The sequence below is a fragment of the Tenrec ecaudatus genome, chromosome 16, assembly GCF_050624435.1.
Source record: "Tenrec ecaudatus isolate mTenEca1 chromosome 16, mTenEca1.hap1, whole genome shotgun sequence".
In the NCBI taxonomy this organism is placed as follows: domain Eukaryota; kingdom Metazoa; phylum Chordata; class Mammalia; order Afrosoricida; family Tenrecidae; genus Tenrec; species Tenrec ecaudatus.
In genome coordinates, this window is record NC_134545.1 from 11,158,000 (window position 1) to 11,173,811 (window position 15,812).

Below are 15,812 nucleotides of genomic sequence, written 5' to 3' on the forward strand. Positions count from 1 at the left end.
AGACAGTCGCTAAATGAGGAGCTGGGTGTAAAACGTTGATTCTATCCCACTTGACTGTAGACATCATCTCAGGAATAGATTGGATACATTGGACACCAGTAACTGAAGCTGAGGGATGACATCATCAAGAACCTTGCACATGAGGAAAACAAACGGCCGTTAAGAAGAAAAGTAAGAAAAGGCCATGATGGATGTCCGAAGAGACTGTGAACTCTTAAGGTGAATATCAAGAAATGATGACTTCATCATTTCTTAAACTGAAAAAAAAAAGTGAAGAAGAAATTCAGTCCTCCAGTTGAACTACTGAAGGATTCTGTGGGCAAAACATGGAACGATGCCAGAAGCTTCCAGAGAAACTGGAAGGAATACAAAGAGTCGCCGTACCAAAAAGAATTAGTAGCTGTTCAGCCGTTTCGGGAGGCAGGTGGCATATGAGTAAGAACTGACGGTGTTGGAGGGAGACGTTCAGGCTGCACTGAAGGCAGGCTTGGAAAAATGACCATGATAATAAGCCTCTAGGAGCGGACAGAGTACCAGCTGAGATGTTTCAGCAACTAGAAGCAATTTTGCAAGTGCCCACTTGTCCACGGCAAGAAAGAAGCTGCCATTGGAGAGATCCGTCTGTGTACCGATTCCAAAGAAAGGTACCTTCTGTTCTGGAACGGGATGGCCACTGGTTTAGTTTGGGTTTGGTTCTAGAATTCTTCTCCCAATGTAGCACTGCGACTAGGAATAGCAGCTCTCGTTGACTGAAGGTCAAGCACACGTCAAACAAGCCTACGTGCCCTGCCTGTATTATTTTGTTGGCCTCCCTCCCCAACAACCCAGTGATGTGACCGATGACTATTTTTTTTCTCATTTTATAAACAAGACAGGAAAATTAGAATGCAAGCGAAGGGCACTTGCCCAAGGTCATGGGACTGTAAGTGACAGCAGGACTTGTTCCCACGTCTGTCTGCTTTCAGAATAGGAGATTATAACCACAGGGCTGAGAACCGAAACTGACCGTGACCAAGACCTTGATAAGATGCTGGGCCTTTGTCACCGCCAGCTGGTTTTATTTCTTCTTTTCTTTTTGTTTCCTCCCTCCCCCTCCTCCCCCAGCTCTTTCCTGTGTCTCAGAGTGATTGCTGCCAACACTGTGAGCACAAGGGGCTGGTGGTTCCGGTTTAGGAATATCCAGGGGGTGGAGAGAGAGGTGGAAGGGAAAGAAACCAGTACCCTCTCCTCCCTGGTAAGTCAGAATAGGGAAAAGGCCCCCAAAAAACAAGCACAGTGGGTCATTTTCATAAAGGTTTGCAGACAAAACCCAGGGGGTTGATATGATTCATGGTAACCTTGGAGCACGGCACACATCTTCCCCTCTTCCTTCTCGTTCACTCCCTGTCATTCACCCCATTTCTTTCTGGTTTCTAGTGTTGACCTCTTGCAGTGTTCTGTGTTCTGGTGGATCTGAGCCCACACACTGCCTTGGCTGGCCTGGGCGTTTGCAACTGGATGGAGGCCAACTCTGGGTGCACCCAAGACCTGCTGGTCCGCATACCTAACCAACTCACCAGCAGCAGTGAATGGGACACTTGAGCCACCTCCCCAGACACTGGATAACTTTCTCCCAGGCCGCCTTTTCCCTCCCATTCTTTGTAGGGGGTGGTGGTGGTGGTGGTGGTGGTGGTGGTGGTGGTGGTGGTGGTGGTGGTGGTGGTGGTGGTGGTGGTGGTGGTGGTGGTGGTGGTGGTGGTGGTGGTGGTGGTGGTGGTGGTGGTGGTGTGTGTGTGTGTGTGTGTGTGTGTGTGTGTGTGATGATCCCAGCAACTATTGGAACTGGACCCAACTTCATATATATATTGTTAAGCACACAGTCTCCAGAAACCCACCCTGTTCGAAGTCCAAAGAAACTCATAAGCTTATTACCTCCTTCTTCACCCCCCCCTTTACATTGCTAGGTGGCCCATATCAGAACGAGGTCAACATCTCTGCCACCGGCAAGCTCCCCAACGGCACCCTCTATGCCGCCAGAGGCGCCCAAGTGGACTTCAGCTGCAGCAGCAGCTCCAGGCCTCCCCCCATGGTTGAGTGGTGGTTCCGAGCTCCAGATGCCAGGATGGAGCCTTTTGGAAACAACCTGACGGCCAGCAGCTTCGCCCTGTTACAGGTGTCACAAAACCTCCAGGGGAACTATACCTGTGTGGCCATGAACATGCTCAGCAGCAGACGACATGAGGTGACCACCGAGCTCCTGGTCTACTGTGCGTAAGAAGTGCCTCTCTCCCGCGTAACCCTTTGTCTGTTGCTTGTTTGTGATTCTCCTTCTGGTGTTAAAAGGGCACACCTGTTGCATGGACCACTGTGCATATGTGCTCCCCCAACACATACACACGTGCACGCGCGTGCCCACACACGCACAATAGTGCTGCATATTCAAGAGGCCACCCAGCAGGGAGCGACTGCTTCTAGAAGCCCCCTGCTAATTAGGGGTAACTGAGTCACAGGAGAAATGACCGTGGAGCCTCATACATTCTTGCTCGCGGCATTTCAGGAACCTGGTGCTCCAGCCCTTGGACACTAGGAACCGGCAATTTCGAGAGCAGTTGTTTTCAGGGTGGAGGAACTCCAACCAAATCCTCTTATGCGCAAAGACCTGGGACCGAAAACACCGTGGAAATGGCATCGTGCACTCACCATTCAGCTGTGCTGGCAAAAGGGAATGTCGGAGCAATAAACCAGGGGGCAGGAGGGTGACACGATGCTCAACCCGTCTGTATTTAGAGCCCTCAGAAGACTCTGGGTTCTGTGTCCTAAATGCCCTTTACTGTGGGTGAAGCCTGTTAGGGAAAGTACAGAGGAGTAGAAAGAAGAAAATACTTACTGGTCATCTAACCATCATTTCAGCCCCGGGGGGGAGGGGGCATAAATGGTCGATGTGCTCGGTGGCTTAACTGAAAGGTTAGTGGTTCAAGCCCATCTGGAGGCTCCTGCAAAGAAAGACGAGGCGATCTATTTTCCAAAACAATCAGCCACCAGAAACCCGATGAAATTCACACAGACGAGGTCGCCATGGTGACCCGGGGAGCTGGTGGTGACTCGGTGGCAGGGTTTTCAGTCATCATGTTGGTGTCTTTCCTTTAATTTTTCTGGCAGCTGCCACATGCCCCCTCTATCCTTGTCAGAGCCAATAGTACAGTTCTCCTATATCACACGGGGTCCCTGGGAGTTGAAAACTGACTCAAAGACACTGAACAACAAATGATAGATATTGTATATCGTTCCATGTTCTATAGTTACACACGGTTGTGTTTGTGTACGTGTGTGGCTATATCTAGAGTTGGTGGCGGTGTTAAGTGCTGTAGAACTTGAGTTGCCTCTGACTCAACAACCTAAAATAAATACAACCGAAACACTACCCAGTCCTGCGCCCTCCTCACCGTCATGGGTACGTTTAAGTCCGCTGTGGCGGTGACTGTGCCCTAATTCTATAGAGTTATTTTTCGATGCATCCATGAGCGAGCGAACAGAGACTGCATGGTCTTGTTTGCTATCTGTGGTCTTAGCGTTGACCACAGCTTGTCTATTACTCACCTCTTAAAGGGCACTTGGGTGAATACCAGGTTCTGAGGATTACTGATAGTGCTGCCATACACAGAGAGTGCTCTGGGACCATGGCTTTGGAATGGGCCCGTGTCGGCTGTGGTAGCGATGTCGTCTCAGAAAACCTACATAGGGTTCCTTTATCCAGTTGAAGTCCATTCCATGGTGGCTGCTTTGGTGTTGAACGATCATGTATAGGTTTTCAGGTGAACGCACACCTTCAAATTTCACTAAAGAGTGAGGTGCTGGATCGTAAGGGAATATTTTGTTTTTAGAAGGCGCTGCCCAGCAGGTTCGGCACCATCTCCCCACCCAGCCCCGCCCCACCCCAGGAGTGTCTGAGAGTGCTAGTTCCGCCACAGCCATGCCCAACGCTTGGCCTTTGAGCCGGTTGAATGGGTGTGGCTTGCCTTTGCATTTCCACCGTGACTCATAGCGTTGCGTATTGGGGTGGTACTTTGTGATGGGGAAGAGCAAGGTGAGAAAAGAGAATCACTTAAAAAAGAAAAAAGATTCTAATTTCCCAGAGCAGGGCAGTCGTAAGCAAGCACAGACACCTGTAAGTGAGGGTGATTCTAGATGCGGAGAGCGGTGAGTCGAGGCCCCTGGTTTAGGGAAACCCCGGGTGGAGTGGGGAAGCCAGTGCACTTAACTTGGAGACCAGGGACAGGGTTGGGTTGTGATCAGCCTCAGAATGAAGGAACAAAGAGTTCTGGGAAGGAAAATAAAACCCCAGGATACTCCCAGGAACCAGCTTGTGTTTGGAGTGGTCTCAGGGTCTCCTCACTAGGGTTGCCGCCTCTCCGATGTCCCCTTTCTCTAATCCTCAGAGAGCCAGCCCCTTGACTACTCTCAGTCCACCTTCTCCCCTGGTGTTTGCAGACCCTCCACCATCAACCCCTCAGTGCTGGGCAGAGACGTCACTAGGATCGACCACACTGCAGCTCATCTGTCGCTGGGACGGGGGATACCCGGAGCCGCACTTGCTGTGGATGGAAGAGCCAGGAGGCGTGGCCCTGGGGAAGTCCACTCTGGGGGTCGAGAGCCTGAAACGCTTCCAGCTGTCGAATGGCAAGAAGTTCAAGTGCCTTGGGAGCCACATCCTGGGGCCGAAGTCGGAAGCCAGCTGTGTGTTGCAGATCAGTGAGTGGGGCTTGCCTCATCCTGGAGTTGGCCTTCTCTCACCATCTATCTTCCGGGGGAGTTTTTGTAAAAAAGGCCTGCAAAGAAATCCGGGAGCATTTGTAGTGATTGTTAAATCTCTGACACAATCTAGGGGCTGGGGGCCGAGCAGTGAATACGACAGGCAAGGTTGTTCGATTAGTTATCTATTATTACGGATCAAGTTAACCCCACACCTAGAATTGCAGATAGCAGTCACCTTTGAATAGCTCATGATTTCAGACGGAATTCAGACGGCCTACTGGGGCAGTCTCTGCTCTGTGAGTCTGAGGCCTCAGCTGAAAAACTCAAAGGCTGGGGAACTGAAATCCTCAGAAGGGTTTGCTTCCAGGAAGTTCACCTGCATGCCTGGCCTGTCCAATTGGCTTCTGTCCATATAGACACTGCACAGGGCTGCTTGAGCATCCTCGTAACAAGGCTGCCCTTTCCCCTGAGAGTCACTGATCCGAGAGGGAGTGAGCCAGGCAAAAGTGAGCCTGCCTTTATTTATTTGTCCCCCTCGACTTAACCTCAGGAGTCACACACACCACATTCTGTTAGCTGTGAGTCACCGAGGCCAAGGCCGCACTCCAGTGGGGTCAGAAAGACGAAGAGAATAGGCTCTACCCTTGGAAGGAACAAGAGCCGAGGGATTTCTGGAGATGTTTTGAAAACCATCTTCCTACTTTCACAGAGATGAAATTCTTCTGGGCCGGACGGGGTGGGTGGGGGGTGGGTAGGTGGGGGAAAAGACAGAAAAGGACGGAAATGATCAGATAGGGGCCAGTAGTGATAATAATTATTAGGAAAATAAAGTGGTGCATGTCAGAGAGTCCCTGCTGAGAGGTAGGGAAGGCAGGATGGCAGGGAAGGTCTCCTGGAGGGGGTAGTATTTTGAGCTGAGACCCAGAGGATGAGGAGGAGCTGGCCAGACGAGGAGCTGAGAATGAAGTGTTCCTGGCAAGGGGAACCGCAAAAGCAAATGCTCTGAGATGGAAGTAAGCCTGTCAGGTGTGAGTGGCCAAGAAAAGGCCACTGAGTAAGGTACAGGTGAGGCTGGACGGGTAGGCAGGTGCCAGCGTGTCAGGCTGTCTCTGCTAGGACTGGGGTCAGCAAGCTGGCCTGCCCCCTTGTGTTTGGTTTTATCTTTGGCAATCTTTTGAAAAATGAGGATGAACCCAGCATAAATTTTCCCTTTGAAAGCATCTGATTCGGTAGTTTCTAGTGGTTTATGGAATTCACGATGTTGTACGAGTATCAACCTAATTCCAGAACATTTCCATCAGCCTCAACAGAGACTCCCACCCTGGTAATAGTCACTCTCTCCTCTCTCTTCCCTCAGTTCCTGGAAAACACTAAGCTAGTTCGGTTCTCTCTGGACTTGCCTCCTCAGACTGTTTCCGATCAATGGAATCCTGTAATATGCAGCTTGGCCCCTGTTTGGGTATGCCGTGTGGTTTTTAAAAACAGCTTCGTCAGAGTATAATTTTCATATCACACAGCTCCCGCAGGGCTGTAATTCTAGGTGCACCAATGAGAGTGATTTCCAGAAATGACAGTTGTAAGAATTGTACCATCACCACAATGCCATTTGAGAACATTTCCATGACCCGCCCCCCACCCACAAAAAAATCGGCATGTTGTGTCCTTCAGTTGCCAGTCCCCATCCCCACCCTCAGCCTCAGGACACCATTAATCTGATTACTGTCTTTTTGGAGGTGCCTTTTTCTGAACATTGCACATGAGTGGAACCCTACAGGGTCGAGATCCCCCACTCTGTTGATGTTATCAGGGTTTATTTTTCTTTTTTTACATTTTACTAGGGGCTCATACAACTCTTATCACAATCCACACATATACATACATCAATTGTATAAAGCACATCCGTACAAGGGTTTATTTTTCATTCCATCGCCTGTATAATCATTTTGGGTACCCATGCACCAGCTGAGGTACATTGAGATGTCCGGTTTGGGACTCCTGTGGATAATGCTGCTTCAAACATCTGTGCCCAGGTTTTGCCATGGACAGAGGTTCCCCTTCCTTTTGGGTAGATAACCTGGGAGTATTGTTGCTAGGTGTGTTGTTTTCCTACCGCTGTTGTAATGAATTACCACAAACCTAGTGGCTTGGAACAAGACAACTGCATTTTTTTACAGTTTGGGGAGTCACACGTCCAGAATGAGTCAGTAAGACTCATTTCTTCAGGAGGCTCTCAGAACAAATCCATTTCCTTGTCTTTTCCAGATTCCAAAAAGCCACCTGGTTTCCTTGACTCGTGGCCTCTTCCTCCATACAGTGAATCTTAACGCTTACAGTGAATCTTTCGATGCCAGTTTGCCTGGGTTTAGCACTGCAAGCTCCTGTCCCAGGAATTTTCTTGGTTCAGGGCATGCAAGGATCCTAGCCTCACCACTCCCTTAGCTGTATAACTTTGAGTGAGTTAACTTTTCTAGGTTCAGTGTTCTTACCTGAAAAAATGGTTCTAGGCTGGTCCGAAGGTAGTGAGATCTCACAGCGTTTGCTTACAGTCAATTACTGGTCGACCTATTTGTCTACCCCCCCTCACTACTGCACTTGACTAGTCTTTTAAAAAAAGGGGGTTCTCATAAGGGTTGTTGGGGGAATGAAATGGGTTCATAGGGGGTAATGGTGCCCACATAAGCTAGTAAGTGTTTGCTTTTCTATTTTATAAGGTCATGTGCGGTATAGAAATTCCGGGACTTTTTCACAAGAAAGGAAACCATATTCTTGGGAGTTCTTGGGCCATAGCTCGAATCGCCTTTAAGACTTGTCTTTGTTGACCTTCTCCTGATCTCCAGGGAGTCCCTCGCTTCTCTCTGATCCGATGAAGACTTGCTTGGTCGGGGGCAACGTGACACTCACCTGCCAAGTGTCTGACGCCTACCCCTCTGCCAAGATCCTGTGGTTGAGGAACCTCACCCAGCCCAAGGTGGCCATTGAGCCCAGTGACCATTATATTATCAGCCAGCATGGCCAGAGCTCCACCCTGACCATCCGAAATTGCTCCCAGCACCTGGACGGCGGCTACTATGTTTGCCGGGCTGAGAACCTCGTGGGCATCAGGGAGGTGGACATCTGGCTCATCGTGAAAGGTGGGTGATGGAAATGGCCCTCAGGGAGGAGGGTTGAGGGCTTCGGAAGGCTTCGCACCCACCCGGGAAAAGCTTGGGGCTTTCCTGCTCGTGGCCACTGCCTGCTGGAAGAAGGCGTGTCTTCTTGACTGTGGTGATATGAAGTGGCCAGGAAAATTACTGTACAATCCTAAATTTGCTTAAAATAGCAACCCTTCCCCCAAACTGTTGCTTTGAAATTGATGCCAACTCATAGGAGCCCTGTGGAATAGAGTAGAGCTGCCCTATCGTGTTTCTTAGGCTGCAGTCTACAAGAGCAGACTGGCACACCTCCCCACGCCCACCCCACCTGGAGTGGCTGGTGGATTCGAACAGTATGGTTCTTCCCATTAGCAGGTGAGCCCTTAACCACCATGCTTCCAGAGCTCCTTAACATTTACTCAACGAGCAAAGATATCCTCGATATCTTACAGACCAAAGAATATGGAAGTTGCCGAGCCTAGTAATAGCAACATGGACATCTAAGAAGCTTCCTTCCCACTTGGGGTGCATATTTTTTGGGGGGGTGCATATTTACCTTAGCGCCAACATCACTGAAACTGCCTATAGGCTGGGTGACTAGATTTAGAAAGGGAAGCCAAACAAGAAGACAGGGTGCTTACTGAAATGTGAATTTCAAAAAGTCACTGAATTCATTTTCTGTCTCGATATGTCTTCCAAATTCATCACCCATCCGTCAGTTTGTCATACTCTGGTGACTTGTGTGTAGCTATGCTGGTAGAAGCCATACCACCAGTCTTTCGAATTTCAGCAGACTCACCTATGCTGGGCAGGTTCAGGCAGAGCTTCTAGACTAAGAAAAAAGGCCTGGCAAGCTCCTTCCAAAAATTGGCCAATGTAAACCTAATGGGTCATCACACACTGTTGTCTGATTGTGTTAGGAAGGATTCTTTAGAGAAACAAAACCAGGACACTTATATATGTATAAGTAGGTAGGTTTACACAGCGAGAAGGAATACAATTAATTAGTCCACACAGCAGGACAGAAGGCTCAGTTCACCTCACTTCCATGGAACAGTTAATATACTGGAAGTCCTTCAACTCAAGTGGGCTTCTGGGTCCAAGGTCACAGAAGCAGACCGTGGAGTCCTCTTTGGGCAAGGTAAGTAGAGTCTGCCGACAGGCAGCAAACAACAAGGTGGGTCACCAACAGTTGGCAGCTCGGGAGCTTAGTGAAGCAGGCCAGGATGGGATATTGAACACAAGCAATGTAAGACGACAGGATCTACCAGCCTCAAGCTTCAGCAATGTGTGCACCTGTCAGGGGAAGCCAGCCCCTAACACATCATTAAGGGTCCGGTAGGCGCAATTGTACAGCAATAATAAGTAAAGATCATCGTAAAGTTATAGAGAGCATGAGAGATAGAAGTATTGAAATAAATGGGAGTCAGACACGTTTCATGGTAGCATGCTCACCTCTGCCCCACATGATGGTCCACGTGGAGGGAGAGAGAGTCTTTAATTGTAGCCCCTGCCCCTTCTATATTCTTTGGGGACATGCAAGCCCCCTAATTACAGGTGAGGACATACGTCACTTGAAGGGGCTGTCCTATAGGTAATACAGTAATGAGAGGGGGGTGGTCTAGGGACATACGCGCAATAGGAAGGGGAGGGATCCTAGGTTCAGGATTGTGGCCTAACTTTGACCTATTCCCTAGATCTCCATAGGAACCATTATCAGTAGGGTGTGAATGCTTGGTCTCAGGCCTCAAGGAGGAATAGTTTATTGTCCCCATTAGCAGGGAGTGAGGCCTGCCATATAGTCTGGTGACTAACTGCCCTAGAGGCCTACCCTGTAGTCTGGTGACTAACTACCCTGGGGAGGATGTCTGTAAGAGTTTGACCTCTCCCCACATGCACCACCAGCAGGCCTCAAAGGAGCCTCAAGTTTTAGCAACACAATCCATAGGTTGGCTTGGCCCATAGGTAGTGTAGCACACAGTCTGAGGCAGAGAACTAGCTAAAGCAGCAGCATGCTGGCCCGATCACCAGAGAGTAAGCTAGACCCAGGTCAGGGTAGGGTGTGTGTGTGTATCGGGGGAGTCATTTATCTCTTTGTCCCCCCAATCAAACCGAGACCTGATCAATCCCACATGTTCCTCTGGGCCAGGTTGGCACAATAAACCTAACTATCACACAGACTTTTGCTTTCTTTTGGACATGTCATTTGGACAGATTAGTCAATGGCGCTTTCATTGTGCTTGGTAAAGTAGTGAGCCAGTGAGGGTGTGGGAGACCACCAGTAAGCTGGATCAGCGCAGTAACCACAAGGATGGCCTGATGGAAAGATGCCTGTGGTCGGGAGCACGGCACAGGACTGGGCTGCAGTCTGTTCCCTTGTACATAAGGTTGCTGTTGGTTAGAATCAGCCTGACAGCAATTTTGTGTACCTATGTCATAACTATTGCACAGAACATACTTATAAAAACAAATGATAGTTTATCTTTGCTTTCTCTGGCAACCCTTCCAGTCTCATCCTTGAAATAAGAGAACACTAGCCTGAATTTCATGGTTTTAATTCCCAAGTATATATTTAATTTTTGAAAATCACATCAAGATTTATTCCTAACTAAAATATTATTTATGTTTGAGTTTTTAAAGCATATTGTTTCTCTTCTTCAATAATTTGCTTTTTATTCCACCTTTTGTTTCTGGAGTTCATTGAGGATGATATGTGATAATCATACTTCACACTTATTTGCTGCTATATCATTTAACCTTGGGGCGTTATTCCACAATTGAGCCATTCGTTTTCCTGGTAGTGGGCCTTTGTGTTGTTGTGGACTTGGAATTAGAGTGAACTTTGTTTCAGTGGCTGCCTTTTTACCCAGTTCCCAATCCGTGTGCAAATGGTTCTCGAGGATTACACACAAGGAGTGGAAATGAGGGCCTAGGTGAATGTTTATGAGAAAATACCAAATTGTTTTTCCACTGTGGTTACAGCAATGTCCATGCTTGCCAGCAATACATAAAGGTTGTGCAGTTTATCCACCTTTTCACTAGCAGGCTCCATAATTTCAAAACAAGAGCTGTGAAAATGCAATCTCACCATAGCCTGATTACTAAGAAGGCTGAGTATATTTTTGTTTTTTGACACTTCCCATGAATCTTTGGTTTGCTCTTTTTCCTTATAGATATGTGAGTTCTTTAGTTTTATGTGCTATAAATCCCTCTTATTATTGTATTTTTTCTCTTTCTATTGGTTTTATGAAATCTGAAATCATTACAGTTCAAAAAAATTATTACAGTTTTGATGTTTTAAGAAATTCTTTTCGGAGAGAGAGAGCGAGAGTGAGTGAGTGAGTGTGGAGTGGGGTGGTGGGGGAAAAAAAGAAATTCTTTTCTATTTCAAGATTCTTTTCTATTTCAAGATTAGAAAGACATTCTTCTATATTTTCTTCTAAAATTTGTCTTTTGTATTTAATTTGTCAGTTCACTATTGAATTTTGTGGATGGAGGAAAATCAGGATCAAGATTTGTTTTTTTGCTTTTTCTCCATTTGGAATAGCTATGCGTCCCCCAAACTGTTTATTCTTCTCTTCCTCACTAAAACGTCACGTATAGTTTTCCTTTTTTGTGGGTCAGTTCTATTGAAGCTGTTTATCGAGGCCCTGGTAATCATACTCTTCATTACTATGCCGTTATAAAAAGTCTTGATGTCTGATGCACGCAGAAATTTTAACGTTGCAGTGTTTTTTCATACAGGATGCTTCCATGGATGATCCCCATAGCCTCTCCACTTTGAGCTTGGAAGATGAGCTATTTACCTGTTTTACAAACTTGCCATTGACCTTTACTCTAGGTCATGAAACCAAGATAGGAGATTGGACTCAGGGCAGATGAGGGGGCTCGTTTCTGCTCTGCTCTGTACAGTTGTGTGCATATCACATGCTGAAGGAGATGGTGTGGTTTGTTTCTACAGAACCCTTAAGCATCGGGGGAGTTGTGGGGACTTCTGTGAGCCTTCTCCTGCTGGCCTTGGGCATCATCTCCGTGCTCGTGTTCTATCACAACCCTGTGTTCTGCTGGAAAGGTACGACTCCTTGGGCCCCTTTATTTCTCTTTCATGATTCTTGAAAGGACATGAGGGCAGAAGAATGAGGCCCCTTTGACACTCCTACCCAGAGTCCTATCCTATACATGTCTTCTTTAGGGTTAGGATGTGCAATAAGAACTGTCCCTGGGCTGACATCTCTCATGTTGGGTGTTTTCTCTCCTTTTTTTTAAAATTCTTTTGTACATGCTGGTTGATTTTAAATGGGTTCTTGTGGAGGCTGGTCCTGGAGGGGGTTTATGTGCCATAAACTATGTATAACATGAAATTTACTATTTGAACCATTTTTACGGATATAGTTCAGTGGCATTAGCTACATTTACAGTTTGGACAATTATCATCAGACACTTTTTCATCACCTCAAATAGAAATGCTGTACTCAAGTAGTGACTCTGTACTGTCCTACCTCCCAGCCCTTGGAATCCTCTAGTGCAGTTGCCTATTATTCCAGATACTTCATGCTCATGGAAGCATGTACTTGTCCTGTAATGTCTTTATTGCCCTTATTTCACTCGGTATGTTTCCAAGATTCATCCGTCTCATTGCATGTGTCAGAACTCCATTCTTTGTGATGGGCGAGTAGTACCCCGTTGTACCGATGGGCCACTTTTTGTTGATCTGTTTGTTGATGGTGATGGACACAGTCATTATGCATGTGAGATCAGTGTTCTTCTCATTGGTGTATGCTTATGTAAATGTTAGATGGATTAAAAACTGTTATGAGGCCGAAGTAGTTGCTACTGGACATTAATGTTTTTTTCCCTTTCCTCCCGGCAGGCAGAAATCTCAGGTGAGTGTTCCCAGAACTTATATCAAGAGTCTGTTCCCCTTCTCTGTCTTCACTGCAGCTTTGTTCCCTTCTTAAGAGCAGTGGCAGCAGTGGCCAGGGGCCCCACCACGTGTAGCCGCACGATGACAAACCCTTTCCTAAATGCCTTGCGTGGTGGTATCTCCATTTCCAGATGAGATGGAGACTCGGCAATGTCAAAGAGTTTCTGCACACTCATCCAGGAAGCAAACGGCAGGGCCTGCATTTCAGACCCAGAGTCTTTCCAACCATCACCCTCATTTCTCAGCCCTGATGGTGTAGTCGGTTACACATTTGGGCTGCTACCCACAAAATCAGCAGTTCAAACCCTCCAGCTGCAGGATGAGGCTGGCAGCTCCCCTAGGAACTCGGAAACCCGGAGGAGCAGTCCTGCTCTACCCCACAGGGCGGGGCCACTGGGAGTTGGGATGGACTTGATGGCAGTGGGTTTGGATTTGAGTGTGGTGAGCTGTTAGACCTCACAGGGCTAGGGACACTGCCAGCTTCTCTGAGGCCTAAAGATGATACGTTCTTGTGGAGCCCAGAAGTTCATGCTTGTATTTTCCTCAAAAGAACTAAACATTCTAAGTCGTGTTCTGAAAGGCTAGTCTGAACATGCTTAGAAGCTCTTCCCAGGGAAACCCCGGTGGGCGCGCCACACAACTAGATGGAACTTGTGTATCTCGTTTTCTAAGGAGCTCTCTGTGAGCACCCAGATCCCTTCTCTAGGATTCCGTAGAATAGTCGTTTTTTTTTTTCTTCCTGCTCACAGTGATGGGCTATTCCTATCCTGAAACCGCCTTCCGCGAGACTCATACCCCTCCTTGTCCTGTGTGTGAGAGTGTTTCTCCCAGGAAGTCTGTTGTGCCCCAAGGTTATTTCTCAGGGAGCCAGCAGCATGGCATAGTGGGAGAAGGCTCTTGCATTCATAGGCCGGTTCTAGGCCCTGGGACCATGGGAAAGGGCCTGACCTTCTGTGAGCCGTAGTCTCTTCTGTTCCATGGGTGGGGTTAATCTGATGCTCCTAGGACTGTAACTGGTTCGCATTCATGTTCTTTCTCCATTAAGAAGTTAACAGTTTTGGTGAAGGAGGTACAGCTAGCAATAGGCTTGTTCAGGAGAGCAATGGCCTGCCACCACCTGAGTCCTGAGTTTAAGAGCCACCATCATAGTTTCAAGGCTCCTAGTGAGGGGGACGATGGCCTTCAAAAGATGAGGAGGAGACCTGTTTTTAAGTTTCAGGAAGGAAGTAAGGGGACTTCTTGCACAGTGAAATGGTGGGTGCTTGCAACAATGGCATATGTCTGACAAGCAGGAAAGGGTGCTTTCTGAAGGGGGGTGTCATCAAAAGCACAAGATGTGCCCCTCGTTGGTGACTGTGGGGGCATTATTTGGCACTCTGTGGTAAAACCCAAACCCAGTCCCACCAAGCCCATTCCAACTCAAAGCAACGCTCAGTAGCATTTCTGATGGTTAATCTGTCTAAGAGCAGACAGCCTCATCTTTCCCCTGAGTGGCAGGTAGGTTTGACCGACCCATCTTTCAGTTAGCAGCCCACTGTAGAACCCGCTACACCATCAGGGCTGGAGAATGGGGGTGCGTTTGTCACTCTAGAAAGACTTCAGAATTGGACCTGTGTGTGAAAGGCTAACTTAGGTTAGCAGCCCCGTTTACCAGACAACATCGTTGGGACTCCTTCCTTACTGCCCAAGGGGCTGCAAAAACCATTTGCTAGTCAGTGGGGGCTGACGTTTGGAGAAGCATGGACTATCTTCCTGATGGCTCTTCTCCTTTGCAAAGTAGGGAGGAAGACAATGGTGATGTCATGGTTTTGGTGGATTCAGAAGAGGAAGAAGAGGATGAGAAGGAAGATGCTGCTGTAGAAAACAGGGAGGAGGAGGAAGAACACAAGAGAGTGGCGTTGCGAAAGGAAATGGGCAGGCATGGCCACATTCATCAAGTGACAGCACTGGTGAATGGGAACCTGGAACAGATGGGGAACGGGTTCCAGACTCTGGAAGGTAAGTCCTTTTGCCAGCTGTGAGGCACTTCCCTGCAGGAAATCTCCTAGGGTTTTTCCTCCCCACTGGAAAAGACAGTTAGGTAATGTTTATCAGGCGCTTGAGAATCTGAGGCAGCCGCATGCGATCTGAATGGGCAGGTTTCTCCAAGACCCCTACCCTTCCGGGAAAGGTACAACACTGGCATTAAGGGGAAGATAATTCAGCCTGTTGCTGACTCCTGGCAACTCCAGATGTAAGAGAGTAGGACTGAGCTCCTTAGGGTCTTCTTGGCTGTCATCTTTGTGGAGGCAGATTACCAGGCCTTTCTTCCATGGCACCACGAAGTGGGGAAGACCTGTTGACTTTTTGGTCAGTAGCCAAGAGCAAACCGTTTGTGCATCCTTACTGGCATTGTAGATTATTGTGGGGGGAAAGACAGTACCTGCATGCATGGAGCTATTCAAGATCAGTTAGGACAATAGGCCAAAATATGTGGGGGAAATGGAAATGGAAGCAATGGTTAGCCAACATCTTGAGAGAAATGGAAGAGCTGTTATGAGGACGGATTTGATTAATTGCCTGCCGAATGATGCATGTAAAATTGAGAGGACCTGAGAGAGAGACTAGAGACTGCAGGGGAAATTTAGTCGATAAAGCAACTTTGTAGGAGAGAAGAGGGGCGAGGAGGTGAAAGTTGGACAGTCGTATTTGTAGAAGCAGAAAGGGCAAAAGGCAATGACGCAAGCCAAAGGTCTGACAGGTGGGAAGAAGGCAACAAGTCTGTCTGAGGGTTTTTAAACAGAGCAGGTGATGGAAGGAGGAATACCCGTCATGCCCCAAAGTGAAGACCCCTGGTGCCGTTGTGGTTAGGCACTGGGCTGCAATCCACCAAGTCAGCAGTTCAAAACCACCAGCTGTCCCTCAGGAGAAAAACAGGGCTTTCTATTCCAGCAGTTACAGTCTCAGAACTCACAAGGACAGTTCTACCCTGTCCTGTAGGGTCACTATTGAGTCATCATCATCGACTTGATGGCAGTGAGTTTGTT

The 15,812-nt window shown here is 47.9% G+C and overlaps 1 protein-coding gene across 1 annotated transcript in view; it reads left to right on the forward strand.

Moving 5' to 3' along the window:
- VSIG10 (V-set and immunoglobulin domain containing 10) overlaps positions 1-15,812 on the forward strand; it is a 38,173-nt gene that overhangs the window by 19,197 nt on the left and 3,164 nt on the right. Inside the window, exons 3-8 of the mRNA XM_075534562.1 lie at positions 1,944-2,246; positions 4,468-4,728; positions 7,569-7,862; positions 11,824-11,934; positions 12,733-12,745; positions 14,567-14,784. Coding sequence (XP_075390677.1) covers positions 1,944-2,246; positions 4,468-4,728; positions 7,569-7,862; positions 11,824-11,934; positions 12,733-12,745; positions 14,567-14,784 — 1,200 coding nt within the window. The remainder of the gene's footprint in view (positions 1-1,943; positions 2,247-4,467; positions 4,729-7,568; positions 7,863-11,823; positions 11,935-12,732; positions 12,746-14,566; positions 14,785-15,812) is intronic.